This window comes from Gouania willdenowi, chromosome 8 (assembly GCF_900634775.1).
Source record: "Gouania willdenowi chromosome 8, fGouWil2.1, whole genome shotgun sequence".
NCBI lineage: Eukaryota > Metazoa > Chordata > Actinopteri > Blenniiformes > Gobiesocidae > Gouania > Gouania willdenowi.
Window position 1 is genome coordinate 17,581,274 of NC_041051.1, and position 21,369 is coordinate 17,602,642.

At 40.4% G+C, this 21,369-nt stretch overlaps 1 protein-coding gene across 1 annotated transcript; it reads left to right on the top strand.

Annotated features, from left to right (window-relative positions):
* The first annotated feature begins 960 nt into the window (after window positions 1-960).
* Window positions 961-20,605, top strand: ppap2d (phosphatidic acid phosphatase type 2D). Its single transcript, XM_028454957.1, has 6 exons — window positions 961-1,473; window positions 12,191-12,348; window positions 13,891-14,177; window positions 14,276-14,333; window positions 15,834-16,010; window positions 19,130-20,605. The coding sequence occupies exons 1-6, from the start codon at window positions 1,263-1,265 to the stop codon at window positions 19,232-19,234; spliced, it is 996 nt and encodes a 331-aa protein (XP_028310758.1). The 5' UTR covers window positions 961-1,262; the 3' UTR covers window positions 19,235-20,605.
* The last annotated feature ends 764 nt before the right edge of the window (window positions 20,606-21,369 follow it).

The window sequence follows — 21,369 nt, forward strand, 5'->3', positions numbered from 1 at the left end:
CATTGGTGTTGTTTTATTTTTATAAAGTACATTTTGCGTTTACACACGAGATGTTTACGAAATAATAATAATTATAATAATATAATAGCGTGTGAATCTCCATCCCTGACAATGATTCGATATCAGTGACGATACGATACATTAGCGATACACTGAATCCCCTGGCGATACGATGCAATACGATTCGCCCCAGTTCCCAATTCGATATGATATGATATTGATTTGATGGCGATTCAATTCTACACAATGTGATACAATGCGATTTTGTACAATGCGATTCAATTCAAAAAAATGAAAAGAAATTATACTAAAAATGTAAATGGTAAATAAGTAGCTGCAATTCAATATGTTACTAGAGACGGATGATTTATTCTATTCCTCATGAGTAGCAAATTTAACCCAAAAAAAGTGCACTTTTTGCTTATAATCTCGATGCAAGGGAACCGTGGCAAAATTACCAAAAATAAACGTGGGAGGTGAAAGTAACTAGTAACTTTTACTTTAAGTGCTACTTAAATGTGCTACTTGTACTTGAATGCGTGTACTTACTGTAATTTCAATCAAGTAACAGTACTTTTACTTGAGTTACTCAAGTAAAAGTACTGTTACTTGACTGATACTCAAGTTGAGTAGCAGTACTCTTTACACCTCTGATCGTTTTAAACAATCTATAACAGATAGTATGAACATATTAGTCTGAAGAAAACGGATTATTGTCATATCATGAACTCTCAATTATTCCCAATGGGGACGTGAGTTAAACCGTTACCAAAAAAAAAAAAAAAAAGGAATTGGGACTGCAAGTATGGGCGGCATTTTATTTTGAAAGCGTCAGAGGTCAGCGTGTGTGTGTGTGTGTGTGTGTGTGTGTGTGTGTGTGTGTGTGTGTGTGTGTGTGTGTGTGTGTGTGTGTGTGTGTGTGTGTGTGTGTGTGTGTGTGTGTGTGTGTGTGTGTGTGTGTGTGTGTGTGTGTGTGTGTGTGTGTGTGTTTCGTTCAGGCGGATGTGTCTTGCTCTGTACCCGTCCGGTCTCCACTCTGGCCCGGCCTGGCTCTCCCTCCACCGCTCCCTGGATGACAGACGCCCCGCTACAGTGAACTTCACCGTGTGCTCGGCCGTTGCTGTCAAACTTTAGCGCCATGGATTTGTTCAAACGACGAAGGACGGACTGACAAAGTTTAAATCTGTTTTTTTCTTGTTTTTCTTCTGTTAGTCTTCAAACACTTGTAGAACAATCCGTGACTTAGTTTCTCTACTAAAGACATGCAGAAGTTTAACTCCACCGGCAGCCACAGCAGCAGCACTCTGCCCCGGGACGCGGAGCTCCAGCTGCGGCTAGCTGACAGCGGAGGCTCCATGGAAGGGAGGGAAAACGGTGCTGGAAGGCATTTCCTCGGCCAGCAGCAGGACCAGAACACGTTTTGGACCAAGAGTAAGATGCTAGTCGGTTTGGATCTCATCTGCCTCTGTGTTGGTAAGACCCTACAGCTTCTTTAAATCAACAAAGTGTGAATTAGGCATCAAAGTAACTTTACACTTTGGTAATTATTGCATTAATAACATTACCAAAAAGACCCTAATTTATCTTAAATGGACCGGAATAATCAAACATGGAAATAGATCTTGACTTTGTGTAATTAAATGTAATAACTTAAGTGTAGTATGTTTATTAGATTATTTGTTTATATGTAAAAAAAAAATAAAAAAAAAATAAAAAAATAAAAAATGTAAGATAACTTATGATTTGCACTCATATGTGTTTGCAGATTACTATTATATGATTTCACTTCAAAATTTAACAAGGATTCATCAGTGGGTCGAATTGTTTTTCTTTGCACGAGGAGGTCGGTAGTTCAATTCCCCATTGGCCATCTACTGAAGAGCTCATGTTGCTCCCAATGGTAGACTAATATATCCATTGGTTGTTTTTTTTTTTTTTTGCCCCCACTAATGGGTAAGAGTAAATAAACACTCAAAAGATGTTAAACCACTGAGCCTTTTATGTTTTTTTTTTCCCCTGTACAATTTTAACTACAATTGTATTTGTATGTTATAAACAAACTTTGTTTTGTTTTGTTGTTTTCTTGACATTTATTTTAAGTTGTGAACAGCTTGCAGGTGAGCTTTCAGGTCATGAATCTTCACTTTAAGTGTACATTTGTTGATTTAAAAAAAAAAAGTTTTTAACAAGTCCAATCAGGACAGAAAAGTTGATTCCATTCTCCACCATGCGCAAGGGACGGGAGGGGGAGTGGAGTTGTCTCGGGAATTCATCGGTTCTCATGGTAACCTCCAAAGTTCCTGGGAGAAGAACGTGGGAATTGGGATGTTGAAAACACGCTTGTGCGCTGGATTACTGGATGTTGGCCACAAACAATTCACCGCACTCGGCATGAAGCCTTCATTGGATTCAATGACACAAACCAGCAGGTTTCACCAGAGGCTACAGTACAGAATGACAGAAACAACATGTGGACAGTAACTGAGAGGCACACTGTCAAAAACCATAATAAAGGAGTGGCATAAACTGTTATTCTTGCAATTACAGCGAGCTCATGTAATAGGCAACTTGTGACAAGGATAAAAAAAAAGTTCATGTTTTTTCAGTGTTTGTTTACTCTTCAAACTTGCAATGGAAACATGCATACAGTATGCTCGTCTCATTGGTTTGGGGTCAGAGGAACCTAACCCAGTTCACTCAGGGTAGAGGGTTATCACAAGGACGATATTAACACACACACACACACACATTTACTCCTATGGGCAATTTAGAAGCCTCAAATAACCCGAGTCTATATGTTAGAGCACAGTCAGTGAGAAAATGCAAACTGTAGACATTAAATAATACATTTAGTTATTAAATTAGATATGAGTCATCTTGTAATTCATTCACTTTAAAGCTGCTGGAGGCACTTTTTTTCTTCAGATAAATCAATAAATAGATCGTTTGATTGAAAAAATATGTGAAAGGTTGAAATTGCTGGTCATAACTTAGTAAGTTTTGATCTCCAATGTAAACAAAAAAGTTTTGCTCATTGCATTATTGTTCTCCTAGTCTTGCATAGAAACACAAGAAATCTCAGTAAAAAAGGAAGTAAAAACACTCCTATAGACTCCACATCCCACAATGAAACTTTTCTGACAATGTCAATAAATGGAGTGTTTATAGTGGAGATTAAAATACATTTTTGTGCGGCAATTTCAACCTTTTGCATCTAGCAAATGATCATTGATTCATTGATCTATGAGGCCTACACTCTCTGTTTTTTTTTTTTTTTTTTTAAAGGCAATCTCTAGCAGTTTTAAATGGTCATTAAATTAAAAAAAAATGTGCCAAAAGAATACCAATAAAGATAGCAACAGCAATTTTTTGTTTAGTAGCTTAAGTGTAACTTTCATCACTCCCACATTTTTGCTTTGTGCTCTTCTAATTCACTGTTTTACTGCATTTTTGTTCTAATATGTGGAGCCTTAAGGTAAAATGTATCACCTAAGATCAAATAGAAATATTTTATAATATTTATCAAAAAATATTGACTTTAGAGAAGTGTGAAAGAGAATAACCAACATGCCTACAAATGGCACATAAAGCTATAGTTGATGTAATTATTAGTCATTTTTCCATGTGTGTGCAGTAGGCGTGTTGTTGGAACTACTGTGAACTTTGTTGCCAGTTTGCTGATTGTGTTAGCAAGTATTTCTACTTAAGCAATCTTCTGGGTCAGGAACTCATTTTGGCAAGTTGACTTTCATTGTTTCTTATAGTCTGTTCAGGGTTTTTTTTTTTTCCCTAACAATATGCCTTTTAATTGCTTTCTTGGCAACAAATAAAAATTCCCTATTTGTCATTTGCTCTAACGACTGATGAGGAAAACAGAGCAAGTGTTGTTGAGCGCGGGCTTAATCAGACCCTCAGTAAATAAAAGAAGCTCAACCCGTCGAGGCAGACTGACAGGTCTCGGGCCAGTTGGCAGTTAAAAACTCAGTACACTGGCAAACAAAGCTAAAATGAGATGCAGTTAGGTTCATTACTGCATTATTCATAAACCCTGCAGGTATGCTATTAGCGCTAGACATTTTAGTCTTCTCAGCAGCCCCTTTCCTTCGCCTAGACAGTGGCCTATAACATGGTATCAGTCTGAAAAGTGGAAGAAATATTTTATCTGTATTTTCTCAAGGCATCCTTTGAGCATGCTACGGGCTATCCCACAAATCTGCATGCCCCGACCCATCTCAGCACTTTTGGACAAGATAAGCACACACACTTAGAGAGCACGAGGAATTTGTATCATCGCTGTGTTTCCAGCACATTTTTATATGATGAATTTGATGTGGTTTTTGAGGTTTCCAGTATTGTGCAACGCCCATGACTCTAACACACACACACACACACACACACACACACGCACACACACACGCTTACCTATGAAGCTTTCAAAATAAAATGCCGCCCATACTTGCAGTCCCAATTCCTTTTTTTTTAATTTTGGTAACGGTTTAACTCACGTCCCCATTGGGAATAATTGAGAGTTCATGATATGACAATAATCCATTTTCTTCAGACTAATATGTTCATACTATCTGTTATAGATTGTTTAAAACGATCAGAGGTGTAAAGAGTACTGCTACTCAACTTGAGTATCAATCAAGTAACAGTACTTTTACTTGAGTAACTCAATTTCTTAATCCACCAAAGAGGTAATATTTTCACTGGCATTTATTTGTTGAATTGTTTGATTGTTAGCAATATTACATCAACAACACTCAACAGATTTGACTAAAGATTGACCTTAAGCCATGAAAGGTTTCATTGCATTTCGGAGAGGATCCGGATCAATGCAATGATGATTCTGAATCAGTTTAAAAAAATCCCTATCTCCCATCATTGGTGAAATTTCAAAAATTCATATCTTGGTTAGCAATGGACCGATCTTTATGACTCGGTTTTGTTGGGTTGGTTCGTCAATTATCCCATTGAGTTTTATCCGGAACGAATCAAGATTGCGCATTTTATCACAATTCATTTGAACCTATTATGTTGATATTAATGGGAATAAAAAATTCTTCCAAGCCTTTAAAGTGTAAACGATCATGGTGCCATGATCAGATCACTAATCCAGATAAGTGGCAATATCTGGCAAAGAGGATATGCACTCTCTGAGTGATCCTATTGATATTTAAAACCCTATTGTGCGTCACGGGTGAAAAATAGCTTGTTGCTCTTTGTGTACATAAAAACACAATGTAAAGCTCACATGACTGCATTGGTAAACTCATTGTTGGTAATGTCAGTGCTTTTAAGCTATTATGTTACACATTCCCTTGTGCCTTCATCCCTGTCTTTCCCTCCAACCATCAAGCTCGCAATCAGCAAAGACCTGACTCTGACTCACTCAGTAGTGAATAGTACAAGTTATTGGACATGAATTGGATCCTTCATCTAACCTAATCTTCTAATCTCCGACTAACCAGATTTTCCATATAAATACCCTTATCAGTTCATCCCAGACAGTTGACCCGCCAGCATTATTCATCCTTTAAAGAGGCTCATTCACTACTGTAACTGTGGAATTTTTTCCCTGAAGCGCTCACCCTCATTAAATGAACATCTGACGAGGGTTTCCATGGTGCTCTGAGGTTATCTCTATCTCGACATATGTCTTAAAAGCAGTTACTCTGCAATTATCACGTAGACAAGAAGTTAGTTTTTCTTGTGGTGTGATAATAAACTTGATTCTTTCTGTTAATTACTGATGACAGAAAGTGTTGCTGTAAATCGGACTATGTTGTTCCCGTCTCTGTTTGGACATGAAGTGTCCATGATGGGATGCTTGACAAAGATTGATTGTTCTGCTTCTGCTTAGTGCCAGTAAGCAATCTGCGAGCTGTAGAATGCAAATGCCTGAGTCGCTTCAAGTGTTTTCATGCATTCTTGTCAGGACTGTGGGGGGTTTGACTGAAATACGGCTGACAGAAACTGTGCCCTGTGGCTCCGTCTTAGATGCAGTGTCCAGCCACCCAGAGGTCAGGAGGTTATAAGTCTCAGTCATTTCTGACAAGCGTGCAGGGGCAAGCGTAACATCCTGCACTGCTGTTTTCCTCTTGTACAGGTGGTCTTTATGCTGTCATCACCCCCAATAAAGTCAGTTATTGACTCTCTTGGCTGTAATTGGGAAATGAATAGAATCGGCCAGTCTTTCAATATTCTGTGAAAAGTAGTTTAACACGTTTTTTTTTTTAAGAGTAATTTATAATAAAAAAAAATACCATTGTAATATTAAGTGATGAGTAGAAAATCTTAGTTATTAGTAGCAGAAAACTAGAAACAGGCTACCATCACTGTGTGTGTGTGAATGTTGTTTAGTTAAAGACATGAAAGAGCATGCCACAACCAGATGACAGGTTTCTACCGTAATGATCTGGATTCCTTTTTTTTTTTGTCAGCCTAGCTTTACCTTCCCTCCATTGATTTCCTCTTTTGTTGTCACATATTTGGAACTGATAATGTCCTTCTGCTAATACCGTGTGTGTTTACATCCTTTCTGAGTTTTTAGCAGGTGACGACACTTTTGCAGAAAATGCCACCAACTGACTGACAAGAGACTGACATGTTACAACATGCTATTTTGTGCCGTCTTAAGAATAATTAATTGTCCTCTATCTGAATATCAATTTATGTGAAAGCGTGCAGTTGTGTGAGTAAAAATGTGGGTGTGGGTTTTTATTGTTTGTGTGTGTGAGTCAGTTAAGCTATTAAGCAGACACCCTACTACAGCTGCCATGTGCGTGTTGTTTGTTGACAAATTTGCCGGTCCTGTTTTGCTTCACGTCTCTGGCTCCTACACTCATAAGTTATGGAACACATTGGCGTCACTCTGTGGCTGACAGATGGAGAGCCATTAAAGTGGCTGAGTCTCATCATTAGCCAGAGGAAGAAGCGATTTTGCGTACTCTCCCTCGTTAGTATATTAATGTGTCTCCTTTCAATTTGACAGCATGTAGAAGTTCGGGAATCCATTAGGCACACCCTTTCTTTTCAACAGACCACGCAGGCCACAACTCAGTACTTTGCTGCCTGTCTTCCATCAGCAGGCTAAAGTCAGCTCAGGCCTCACTGTCTCAGAAAGCCCCAAAGGCTGAGGGGCAAGTGAGAACCTGAATGAAAGAGCACCCCCAGGGAGGAAGAGTAGAGTGAGTCGTTGAAAAAGAGACAAGGTTGAAGATCTACAGTAGGGAGTCAAAGGGCAAACCCATGGCGCCTGAGGAGTTCTATACACAGCTGTCTGTTTATGTCCTTGTGAGGAAATTGTTCTTAGGACTAGATAGGAAGTATTAGACAGCAAACCGCTTCAAATGTACTTTTAATGAGACAGCTGCAGTCTTCTCCTTGATGGTTCTTCATAAGTGCTCAGGGTGGTCCATAGGTATTAGACATAATGAGTGAATTTAGATGTGTGTCACACTCTAATCCTCAGCACTCATTAGCTAGAATGGATTTACCTGACGCCAAACACAGGCTGCCTCTCCGCCTTTGCATCTGTCAAATCTAATGACTTGTAGTCTTACAAAGACTTAGACAGTCCACTTCTGCGCCCATTGCATAGTTTGTAGTCATTGTGATGATACAATTATTGTGTCAGATCTCACCTGCAGGAGACTTGGCTGCATTTATCTCCTCAAGTCTTTCTGAAGATGTTCCAACTGCTTGTTCCCTTGAAAATCAAGACAATGACCAAACAGGCCTGCATTCAAAATATTTTTTCACACATACATTACTTCCACATTCAGACAACTTCCTGTGAGATTCCCCATGAACTGTCAAAACAGCAATATTGTTGTTCTGACTTGGCAGACGACCAGTTGTACAATCTTAAGCCACTACCAGTAGACTGAAACCCACCTTAGAACTTCTTTTGAGGTGCATACCACAGTGGCAGGTCATTTGTGTTCCAGCTGGAGGCAGGCAGACAGATAGCCCACTTCAACTCACCAGTCATGCCCTGAGCTCCAGAGCAGGGCTCCAGGAAGCGGGTCAGTCAAGTGTGGAGAGAACAGGACCAGCTGTATGGAGCATGTCTTCACTGGCTAGTAACTGTGTCTTGGGCAAGCCAGACCTCCTCTGGAGTGTTGGGCTCAAGGTGACCAATCACCAAGTAGAAGGGAAGCCTTTATCTTTTGCAAGTTTGTGAAAATAATAATTCTACGTCATGCAAATGAATATTGATGTAACATCTTTGCACCCATTAACCTCAAACAAAAGGTACTCTCGACATGTACCACTATTCCTTTTGTGCCCCTGTCTCTGTGTCTTTGGTGCACAGTGGATGCTTTGGAATCTAGCTGCAGCCGATGTTGATGATAGTAGATGGTTAACAAAAAGCTCATTTTGGCTCCTCATCCATTCTTTGTTGTTTCATCAGGGCAGACAAAACAACAGGTAGGCCACACATGAAAAAAAAAAAGTGTGTTTGTCCATGCTTGCTCTTTTATCTCTCCTGAATCAGATTGAGGACAATGGCACTACAAAGTTTGCTCTAGCACTTAAGAGCCTTGCACCTCACATTCTTGGTCTGATATTTCTTAATCATAATTGTGCTTCTATTGTCATCTTCTTTTTAGGTATGAATTTTTCTTTGATATATCTACGTTAAAAGGAGTGAGTATTATGGCACATGACGTCCTCAAAGACTTCAAGGCCAGCTTTTGGAAGCAGCTTTGCACAGCTAACATTTTTATTGCATTAGTGATTGTACAAGCCCACCTAGTCTAACTGTTCCCTGCAGTTTATGAGCAGCTTACGCAGCCCGTCGTGCTGCTGCTTCTAAAGGTGTTCCCAGAGATTACCATGCTTGCAAAAGTTAAGTTTATTACACTGCACAATTCAGCTGCAGGCTTATTTTCTTTTAAAAGGTTAATTTTTAAGGTAAACAAGCAGCTTAAATATTTGTTGGGAAATGTTGGCACGTGTGAGCAGTCCTACTGAGAGGGGACCACCCGTGAAGTGTGCTGTGCTGGAAGTCCTATAAGAGGCCAGATGGACTAGATCACAAATTGTCTGGTCTCCGTCTTCATCAGGCCTGTACAGTCACATTTGATTATGTGAGATGAACCAGATGTCCTTATTTAAATAAGAAGTGGCTCTAGGCTGTGTCATGTCCATCTATGAATGTGCTCCAGTTGTTTGCTGATGGCAAGACCCACAGATTTTAGTCCATCCCCGTTTTTGACTGTTGGGTTTTCTATGCTTCTCTGGTTCTTGTGTTATTGTTTTGTTTGCTTGTTTTGGGGTGTTAGTGGGATTTTTGTGGTTTGTTTGGTAATCTTTTATGCTTTGTGGCTGTGGGTTTGGCTTGTTTGTATCCTGGTGTGGTTTTAATGTGTGTGCGCGTTGTATGCTGAGCCTGGATGTGTATTTGGGGTATTCTGTCGTTTGAGGCAGGGTCGTATTTACAGAGCAGGTCCCAGTAGAGCCCACACATCTGACCCTTGCATTCCAGAACCACCACAAATCGCCTCCTTCTGCTTGTCCTCATTGAAAAAGCTTTCTGCATCTCTCGTGGCTCCATCCCTCCAGTTTTGTCTCACCCCTTTATTACTGGCCTCTCCCCTGTTTGTCAATGTGCTAACCTCCTAGCAATACATTTGTAACCTAGTTTTTTACTTTGACACTGTATTGATTACCAACTGGTAAGCAATATGACCTTAAACTGTGTGGATGGATGACTACCATCTGCCCTGTGGCCTGTATTTTTCTTTTAATCACTCGATCAACAGTTTTTATCTGCGTTTGGCTGTTGTTTCCCTCTCACAGTGAGCTCATTCTGCACTCTGGTCATAGATGTGTAAATGAGAACCAGAAGAGTTTCTCAGAGAGGGCACACATCCCAAACTTCCCTCCCTCCTTTTCCTCTCTTTTACTTTCTCTCACCCCCTCCTTCCTTCTGTCCCTTTTGACTATTGGAAAGCATTCCTTCTTTCAATGTTGGAGCTGTGTGACCCACTCCTCTTCCCTCTTTCGGATCCCTTTCCAGACCTTCCTGCTTGGCTGTTTTTTCTAAACATGTCTTGGCCAGGTGCAGTGGTTTGCTCACAGCTTCCAGGCAGATGATGTGAGAGTCTTTGGAGTGTTTTTGTATCTTGTTGTTAAAACTGTTTCAGTGTAGTTGTGAAGCTTCACAGTTGACCATGACTCTTGAGCTTGTGTTTGTCTAGGTTTGGCAAGACAGTGAAGAGATTTCTAGTGGCTTTTAAGAAATTGTGCTACACCATATGAAGATCCTTTTTTTCATCGAGAGGTTCTGTGCCACTGTGCCATAACCACTGTCCTGTTTTTATTAATTGTGAGTTTCTATATTTGCAAACAAATAAGGAAAAAAGGGTAGTCTTTGCAGCCTTAAGATCATAAAGTGTTTCTTTAGACTAAAGATGTCCATGTTCCTCGCTGGAGATGCAAAGTGTTGAGTGTTGATAAATATCTAATGTATGTTTTGTCAGTGCATGAAAGTATTGATCAGTGTTGGAGTATAATTAACTCAAGGTACTGTTGACAGGCAAGAGAGATTGGCTACAGAAAAATTTGATAAAGTTTTAATTTATTGATAAATGCTAAGAGATTTAGGTCAGATGAGAGGTGTATTCTATCTTTCATACTTTCTTTGTTGACGTTACAGTCTGTAATCTGTTTCCCTTCTTGTCTCCCTCCTCTTCATTTTCTTTAACATCTCCTAAAATGTATAATCAAAGGCCTGCATTTGCCTGTGTTTTGTCTTTCTGTGGGGTCAACTTGACATCAACACGTCACCAGAGATTAAGAGGAGTTCAGCCCAGATTTAAATAATGTTATTGTAGTTGTCATGTTTATCAGTTCTCTAAAGTTCTAAAGTTAGTTTACTAGTCAAGTGGATTCATATTTAAGCAATAACCCTGATGGTTGGGATGGAAATCAACATATTTAAATATAAATCCTACACCAGGGTCGACTCAAGTCCTCATCACTTCCTCATGAGGACCAAAGGAATGGTTTTGGCAGTAGAATATATCTGAGTATCCGTTTTTGTCTTGTTTGTCACATGTGCATCCTGTGCACTACTTAGTCACATGCTCTCTGAGATTCCCTGGCAGAAGTTGCGTTTAGGTCTGAGTTCTTTCCAACCAACCAGCAGGTCTGGAATGACAGGCAGCGGCACAGAGGTTAATGATTAATCCAATGTCCCTGCTGCATTCCATGGGGAAATGGGGACAAGAGATATGAGGAGAAAATGACTGCTGGACAAGCCCTTAAAGGGCTAAAGGCTATTTAGTTTATTGAACGAGGCTAGATAGAAATCTACACAGCCCAACCCTTGTTTGTGGGGTGCAAATGTCATTTCTCCTCTAATAATCAAAATGTTGCTCAACTTCTATTTAGTGAACTTTCACCACCGAACAGTTTGTTTGAGCCAACAGGACTCTTTCTACCTGCCACACAGCTGATATACTGTAATTGGTGACCAGCTAAGAAACACAGTGAAGTTACTTGTTTTCCTTGAGATCCAGCTGAGGAGTCAGAATGAAATATCAAACAGTTATTATGACATTAGTGGGATGTGCTGCCAATATTTAGTTTAGTGACTACAACACCTCATGTTCTAACGCTTTGTTCACGGAGTTTAATAGGTGTATTATTTAGTGTTTGACCTGAATTACTGTTTTTTTCAGCCTTTCAGCTCCATCAAGTTGAAGTTCTGATTTTTCAGTTCAGTAAGATTCATTGTTAAAAGCACATAGTCTATGAATCATTATGTTCACAACCCTCCGTCATGGGTTTTCCTCTTAAAAAATCTTCCATATTCTTTCTCCTCTGCTGGCATGCTCTTCTCTCCATCTGTCTGCCAACCCTCCCTCCCTCATGCAATGCTTCTTTTGGAAGCAGCTATGTGGGGAATGTTCAATCCTGGGAATCATGTCACAAATGACTTTAAAATGTTCATGCTGCATCCCCTATTAGGTTGCATCTCATGCCATTCTCCTGTGAAACATGTCAAAAGCCTTCTCTATGTGAGCTGACTGTGCCACTTATCTCTGCATCTCAGTGTCTACATGTGATCTATGATGCACAGACCACATCCCAGACATTCATCAATTCATCTTTTGTGTTTTTTTTCTCCCCTCTATTTTGTTACGCTCCCTCCCTTTTCCCCACATTTCATTAGCATCCATCCCATTTTTTGCCTGTGAGTTGAAGGCCGTGACTCCATACAAGCGAGGCTTTTTCTGCGGGGACTCCAGCATCACCTACCCCTACGTGGAGAGGGAGGCCATCCCTGACAGCCTTCTCATTGCTGGAGGCATCATAATTACAGGACTAACAGTAAGCCTGTCATGCATTTTAAAGCTGTAACCCACAATAGGTTTTTTAAGATACAATTAATAGTCTATGCCTCATAGATTAGTGAATCAAGCATTATTCACTCCAAAAAAGTAGTGAAAAGGCTGAAATTGCTGCTTGAAAGTTAGCTTTGATGTTCACTATAAACACTCTCTAATTGACATTTTTTGAAAGGTTTCATGCATTGCATTGGGGGTATGGTGTCCCACAAACTGATGCATAGAAATGTCAATTCATTCTTACTGTGAGTTCTTGTGTGTTTTGCCAGAGAAGAAGGACAGTGATTTGCTTGACACCATTTTTGTTGTAGTTTGTTCCTGGTATTCCCCCGTGATATCAAAATAAAGTGAAAACAATTCAATGCATCCATCTCCGCAACTCCACATCCCACAATGCAATGCAACAAAGCGAGTGTTTACGGTGGAGATGAAAACAAAATTTCATGCCGCAAATTGAATATTTCTTTCCACCAAGTGATCTTAGATATATTGATCAATTAGGCCTATACTACAGGTACATCTAAAAAAAATTAGAATATGAAAAAGTTTAATATTTTTGGTCACTCATTTCAGAAAGTCTAGCCCATATATGATATATATAGTTTAGCCCATAAATTTTAAGCACATTTTTTTTTTTTTGAAATATCTTTTTTTTATTGATCTTATGTAATATTCTAATTTTCCGAGACACTGAATTTCGGGTTTTCATTATCTGTAAGCCATAATCATCAAAATTTCAAGAAATAAAGGCTTGAAATATTTTACTCTGTGTCATGAGCCTATATCATATATGGGTTTGACTATCTACAATGAGTGACAAAAATATTAAATGTTTTCATGATATTCAAATTTTTTTAGATGTAGCTGTAGTTATGGATTTATTGGTAATACTTTACTTTAAGTTTTATACATAAGGCTGACATTACGCTGTCATTAGTATGAATAATGTGTCATGAAGGCTGTCATTAGGTGTCGTTCGCTGAATTATGGTATTTTTGGAGCTATGTTGACATTTTCTAGGTTAGATGGAGGGATTAAGGTTAAGGTTAGGGTAAGTTACGAAGGGTTAGGGTAACAAACGACACTGAATGACAGCCTTATTAATGTTAATGACAGATTTCGTGTCATAATAATAACACCATAAAGTCAGCCTTATGCATAAAACTTTAAGTGAAGTGTTACTAATTTATCGTGTAAAAATGGTTTGTGTCCAGAAGCTTTAAAGCTGCTTCCCCTGGAAAAAAAAGAAATAAATTAAAGTAAGAATAAAATATGCGCAAATATGTCATCAAACGGCGTGTTTACGGTGGAGATGAAAACAAACTTTCTACTTCCTTTCAAAATGATGCCTACGCTATGATTTTATCTCGAAATGATCAGGAGTAGAAGCTGTTATCTCTTATGTATGCTGTAACAGACTGTGTGATTTGACTTATTTCTGATACATGAAACGTACTTAACCTTTTTAAGTATTTGTTCTCATGCACGTGTTTTACTAGGGTTTCTGTTTTGTGTTTCCTTTCAGATTGCTCTTGGTGAATGCTACAGGGTGCGCTTCCGTGGTGTGCACTCACGAGCCTTTGTTCGAAACCGCTACGTGTCATGTTTATATAAGGAGCTCGGAAGCTTCCTGTTTGGTTGCTGTGTGGGACAGTCCATCACTAATATGGCCAAGCTGAGTGTAGGTCGACTGCGGCCTAACTTCTTGTCAGTGTGTAACATCACCTACGCATCCATTAACTGCACTCCCGGCAGCTACGTGTCTCAGGTCACTTGCAGGCAGCCAAACAAGAAGATGGTGGATGAAGCAAGGTGTGTGGTTTGTGTGTCTCGGTGTAGCTTTTGTTCCATACAATATTAAACAACCAAAGTGATGGGGTTAAAGTCTAACCTTTGATTTTCTCTTTCAGGAAGTCATATTTTTCTGGCCACGCTTCCTTCGCCATGTACACCATGCTCTATCTGGCAGTAAGTGCCCTTTGTAATACAAACAGAAAGATGACATTCACTTTCACTGTAATTACAGCATTTGGTGTCATGTTTACACAGTTAGAGGAAGTCACACACCTTTCACTTTTCCAGTTATTAAGGACAACACCAGTCGCTGTGGCTAGGAGTACTTTGTTTAACTTTTAGCTTATTAAACATTTACAAACACACACACACACACACACACACACAGAGAGAGAGTCATATGCAGTTAAACAAATTCTCTCATCCTGATTACGAGGGAGGCGATCCCTGAGAGCAGTTTCTCTCCAGGCATCGTGCTTCAAACTGAAAGAATGAGAGAGAGCGAGGGAGATGGAGAGGAGAAAAGCGGGTGTGGGGGAATGGGGGAGAATGTTTTTCACAAAGAAAATGAATAGATGAAGAGTATTCAGAGACAGAGGAGGCCTTGTTGTGGGTTTCATTTAGAGGAGGGGGTGGGAAGCTGAATATGCCTGCTGAGAGATCGACAGGCTTCTTTCACCAATAGACACCCTCTCTACCCTCTGCAACACGCCTCCCCCTTCCCTTCATCTTTCTTCTGTACTACGCTGCACTGTCCAGCATTGTGGGACAGAAATGACAGTTGGTGGCAGACAAAAAGCACATAATTATCCTGTAAAAAGCTCCCAGTCTTTGTGCCGTTTCAATTCCTAATGCCTAAATAAAACAGGTGGCAGTTCTATTTTAAATGGCCACTGTGAATGAAGCTGTTGTTTTGTGCAGCTAAAGAAGCAGGGAAAAGAAATGAGAAACTCGGCTTCCAATTTGCACTTATGTGCTCAAGAAGTCCAAATAAAACGCTTTTTTGGACAACAACTGAAAGACGAGTGAGGTGGATCTTTAAATGAGATGAATAAAAACAGGAAACTGAAGGAAAGTGGGGTTTTGAACCATGTTTACTCTTTTATATCTTTGTCCTGCCTCGCTCCCTGCAAAGCCGCTTCACATGCCGATTAACTACTGGTGAATGTTTCAACAGCCTCTGGAAAACCTGGAGAGAATGTGTCAAACCTGTAGCTACATGCCATCCCAACTCTGGCTTGCTGCTTGTGTGTCAGGCAGGAGGAGTGACACCTGCACTCATTTGGGAATGGATATGGAGGGAAGACAAGTGTGAGGGAATGTAGGTCACATGCTCAGCTCAGACAGACCTTCCACCACCTCATAAAGCCAGACCCACATCTGCATCTCACTCGCCCTGTGACCCCGTTTTACAGGCGCATGCATCCATTCTGATGCAGGAGCCAATAGTAAACAATGGATTTGACTTTCACCTTTTCTTTCCCTCTGGGTAGAGTCGACTCATAGTGTGCCCATGTTTCACCTGAAGCCATTTGGCTGTCTTTAGGGAATCTACCAAACCCACGCGTCAGTCTGTGTTTGCGGGGGAGACACACCGTCACACGAGTTCTCACATGGTTGCACGCACATGTCTGTGTACGGATTCCAAAACAATCCCTCTATTTGTTTTTCCAGTTCTACCTGCAGGCGCGGTTGTCGTGGCGTGGAGCTCGGCTACTGCGACCGTTAATCCAGTTCCTGCTAATAATGATTGCCATCTACACTGGCCTAAGTCGTATCTCTGACTACCGCCACCATCCCACTGACGTCCTCACAGGCTTCATTCAAGGAGGGCTCACTGCTTACTGGGTGGTGAGTCCTAAGTCTCTGTTGTCTAAATATTCCTGGATTCTTTGTCTCAACAGGATTTGTTTTCCTGTTTTTGTTGCTGAGTCAGGTTTAACAATACACTTTCTCGTTTGTTTTTTACGAGTGCAGTGCCCGTAGGAAGTGTGTATTGATATTTACAGGATTCAGTTTAATATTGGCAAATCACACACACACACACACACACACACACGGACCTTGGCAAACAGAACAGGCTTCACCTGGGCATGAAGCAACAGAGCTGAATTAACTGCTGGCTTTGATTGACCAAAGTACGGACTTCTATCTCCTTTCTCCGCTGGTTTCTCTTCTGCTCCACGAAGCAAAGCGAAACAGTGTGTTATTGTCAAGCTGTTGCTAAAAAACTACAATCAAAATTAAAGCTGCAAGCACCGTTGAACGGGTCCTCACAACCACACGCATGTCGTTGAGGTGTGTTACAAGTCGGGGTGTTGAGACGTAGCTGACCATTTTCAAGGGTTATATCACAAACTTCAATGTTCTGTGCAAATATAAGGCCTATGATTTCCTTTTACCAATAGGTGGCGCTATGGCTATCAATGATGGTTGGGTTAAACCATAACTCATTATTGGCATACTAATGAAAGCTGCTATAATTAATTAGCATATACTTAGCTCTACAAACTCTTTAAAGCCATAAAGGCTCATTAGTCCTACCTCCACAGTCACAGCTCAGAAGGGTTTGGTGAATTCGAAATAAGAAGGCAACAGAAGGCCTTACAGTTTTGATTATGTCTATTATTCAAGTCATCGTCATAGTCAGCGCATAAAAATTTGCAACGAACAAAGTTAACATCATCTCAAATGGGATGAAATCTGGCAGTACAAACAGACTAACTTGAAGCTAGTCAACTAAATTAACTGTGCAAACTGCAGAGCATAATATTTAGCACTGTAATATAGGCTACATTAACAATGGTGTGAAAAAGTATTTGCCCACTTCCTGATTTCTTTATTTTTTGCATGTTTTCCACACTTAAATGTTTCAGATCATCAAACAAATTTAAACATTAGTCAAAGATAACACAAGTAAACAAACTGCAGTTTTTAAGTGAAGGGTTTTATTAATGAGGAAGAAAAAAATCCAAAGCTACATGGCCCTGTGTGAAAAAGTGTTTGCCCCCTAAACCTAATAACTGGTTGGGCCACCCTTAGCAGCAAGTACTACAATCGAGCTTTTGCTATAACTTGCATTGACTTTTTTACAACGCTGTGGAGCGTTGGCCCACTCATTTTTGCAGAATTGTTGTAATTCAGCCACATTGGAGGGTTTTCAAGCATAAACCTCCTTTTTAAGGTCATGCCACAGCATCTCAATAGAATTGAGGTCAGGACATTGACTAGGCCACTCCAAAGTCTTCATTTTGGTTTTTTTTAGCCATTCAGAGGTGGACTTGCTGGTGTGTTTTGGGGATCATTCTCCTGCTGTTGAACCCAAGTTCACTTCAGCTGTAGGGTACAAATAGATGGCTGGATATTCTCCTTCAGTATTTTTTGTTAGACAGCAGAATTCATGCTTCCATTTATCACAGCAAGTCTTCCAGGTCCTGAAGCAGCAATACAGCCCCAGACTATCACACTGCCATCACCATATTTACTGTTGGTATGATGGTCTTTTTTTGAAATGCGGTGTTACTTTTACGCCAGATGTAATGGGACATAGACCTTCCAAAAAGTTCAACTTTTATCTCGTCAGTCCACAGAATATTTTCCCAAAAGTCTTGGGGATCATCAAGATGTTTTCTGGTAAAAATGAGACGAGCCTTAATGTTCTTTTTGTTTAGTAATGGTTTTGGTCTTGGAACTCTGCCACGGAGGCCATTTTTGCCCAGTCTCTCTCTTATGGTGGATTCATGAACACTGACCTTAACTGAGGCAAGTGATGCCTGCAGTTCTTTAGATGTTGTTGTGGGGTCTTTTGTCACCTCTTGGATGAGTCGTCGCTGAGCTCTTGGGGTAATTTTGGTCGGCCGGCCACTCCAGGGAATGCTCACCAATGTTCCATGTTTTTCGCCATTTGTGGATAATGGCTCTCACTGTGGTTCACTGGAGTCCCTAAGCTTTAGAACTGGCTTCATAACCTTTTCCAGACTGATTTAGATTTAATTTACTTTTTTTCTCATTTGTTTCTGAATATCTTTGGATCTCAGCATGATGTCTTTTGAGGATCTTTTGGTCTGCTTCACTTTGTCAGGTAGGTCCTTTTTAAGTGATTTCTAGATTGAACAAGTGTGTAGTAATCAGGCCTGGGTGTAGCTACAGAAATTGAACTCAGGTGTGATCAACCACAGTTACTGTATGTTTCATCAGGAGCTGGGGGGCAAACACTTTTTCACACAGGGCCATGCAGCTTTGGATTTTTTTTTCTTCCTCATTAACTCACTCACTGCCATTGACATAAAAATACGTCATTTCAAATCCAAACGCTTGCTGCCATTGACGTAAAAGTACATCAATTGTGTTTTTTGACGGGGGTTGCTAGGAGACGGTGTGACGAATATCCGGCTTGTACTATGATGTAGTGACCAACTGGTGCCGTGTAGGTGGCAGATGCGCACCATTGGATGAGAGATTAGCCATGATGGGCAAAGGTCAGAGGAAGAGGAAAGGAGTTTACGAGACATAAAATGGCACTACGAGAGTTGATGGTGAAACTCCCAGCAGCGAAGTGTGAAACTTGCCTCTGTTCAACTGCTGATTACGAAGAACGAAACAAGTTACAAATAAAAAGAACAACATTGAGCTCTACTAACTTATCCTGAGTTACCATGACTACCTGTCAACATTGAGCTGTTCTGCAAAGCTGCATTTGAAACAATTTTAGGAAATAATTAATGAATGGTGTCATTGCGGTCCAAACAAATCCAACGTTGCACACTTTTGAACGAAGCAGCAGCCGTGTTGAAACTCTCACGTCAGTCTGATCCTGATGCGCTGAGATATTTGAGACACAGACACACACACACACAGAGACAGACAGAGGCTCCTTGCTTTATAGATAGATAGATAGATGATTGTGTTTATGAATGCAAGGGTGTGTGGTCCGTGTATGTATCCTGACTTTTCTTCGTCTGAACCCGCAGGCCTTCTACATCTCCTCCATGTTTAAGCCCTGTGCCCGTCCAGACCTGTCTCCCACCAGCATGTCCCTCGAGAGTCCACTGTCCAGCCAGCAAACTGTCTGTTAGCAGGCACATGCTGTGTTTTCAGACAAAAAGGTGGAAAAGAGAAACACGGGGCAAATGCAGATAGCACAGGTAAGAAGCAGAGTAGACGGAAAAAGGAATCATTTCAAGCGAAGGATATGATTATAGTGTTTGACCTCCCTCTTTTCTGCCCTTTTGGACACAATGACACATCCAAACGGTCCTTTAACATATTCACAAACTCACTCGAGTGATTTACAGTGTGAAGCACATTTGACTGTCAGTCAAACCCGTCCAGTGAAAGAACTGCATACAGATGTTCTACTCCTCAGTATATAAATATATATTTTAAGAAGATTTTTTTAGACGCTGCTAACATTGAAAGTTTTTTTTTTCATTATATCTGTTTTTCTGTGGGATTGAGGCCTTTGGAAGGCACGGTATGTTGCTTTCAAAGCATGTTTGGCTCCTTTTTAGTGGGAGGGATGAGGAAAGGACAACCTCCTCTGTGTTTTTTAACCCTCTGTTAAACTTGGAACACATCACTTAGCAGCTGTGAAATGAAACGACACCGTTAGACCTCAGAGAGTGACAGGTCTGTCACAACCAGCATTGAGGAGGAACAAGAGCCAGCTTCAACTCCCAACTTATGAACCTTCAGTGGTTTGTAGTTCCACTCCTTAAGGCAAACTCACCATTCCCACGGGAGAAACCGATATCCGCGCTGTAATACAATCTTATCTTTTCTCTGTGATTAACCATGATATGGAGGGGATGAAGTCTAACGAGGAAACTAACCTTCATAGCCTTCTTTCTTACTAACCACTTTTAATGTGTCTCTTAGCTGGAAGTGTGACTGAATTTTGTAACCTCTTACATTTGACTCTGGAGCCTGATCTCTGAGCTGCACCTTGATTAATGCCACTCTTGACAGGAGGCGTCTGACTGCGACACCATCCTGTGCAACCTTATTCATAGCACTTGAACATAGATAGTGGAACCATTTAATTATAATCATTGTTATATATTTTATTACAAGTTTGAATAATCAGTGTTTATTTTTTAAACAATATTTGTGTCAATTTTTTGTCAAAACAATAATTATTCAAACTGAATGTAAATATCTGTCTTTTGTTTTTTTGTAAACCACACAAAATTTGAAAAGTATTCAAGTTTTGGACAGTTTCATGCGTATGTAAGTGTTTAAGTATTTACTTCTGTGTTTATCAGGTACAGGGACTTGTTTTTGTGCCTGTTATAACTACTAGACTGAGCCACAGATAAGATCAGAAAGCTATATTTTTGTGTGTCTCCCGTTAATGTTATTCGTTTGTTTTTTGTCTGTGAATGCCATCATGGCAGAAATAACCACTGTATTCAAAAACCAAACTATTAAAATGAACGTTGAATGTATTATTTTTTTCCGCCTTGTTGTCTTTATTATGTTTGGTGTCTGCAGATTAAAGCGACGTCTCTCATCGCTATCACATAAACAAGGAGAACGTCTCTCATGCCAGAGGTAACAGAAAAACCTTGTTTGTGTATGGCTTCTTTTTTTTTTTCTACACAGGATTTTAGACGCTGTGAGGACTGGAGGTAGGAAAATTGGAGCAAAAACAAAATGGTAACTCTCCTTCTCTCCTTCCCCACTCTGCCCCTTCTCGGCTCTCGGCCCTTTTCAAGTGCAGTGAAGCGTGATGTTTCAGGGGGTCATGCTACCATGGAGATGTTTAGCCAGATACAGGTCGGGGCGTCTGAGGCATTTTCTTTCATTTCTCTCTCTCCTCTCTCAAACCCACTTCCAGGCTTAAAGTGGAGAACAAAAAACAGTCCATGTTGAGAAGGAGAGAGGCAGGGAGAGGCTCAGTAATGGCTGTAAGGTAAGACTAAAGGAGGACAAACAGACCAGTAAAGAAGGGAAAGTGTAACTGAGCAGTTGGCGGAACAGATGGGGTGATGGGTGTGGGGTGTCAGGGTGAGAAAGAATGTGAGTGCGAGTTTAAGGCCTGTTTAGTTTCATAATACTGCAGCGACAGAGGCATTTTTCACTCCTCAGCAGCACTTATGCCTGTGCTTGTGTGACAGGTTCTGGTCCATCTGCGTCCCCCCTGTGTGTGTAATCGTATTAGAGACAGAGAGAGGGAAAGAAAGACAGATTTAGGTTTGCACAGCCTGCC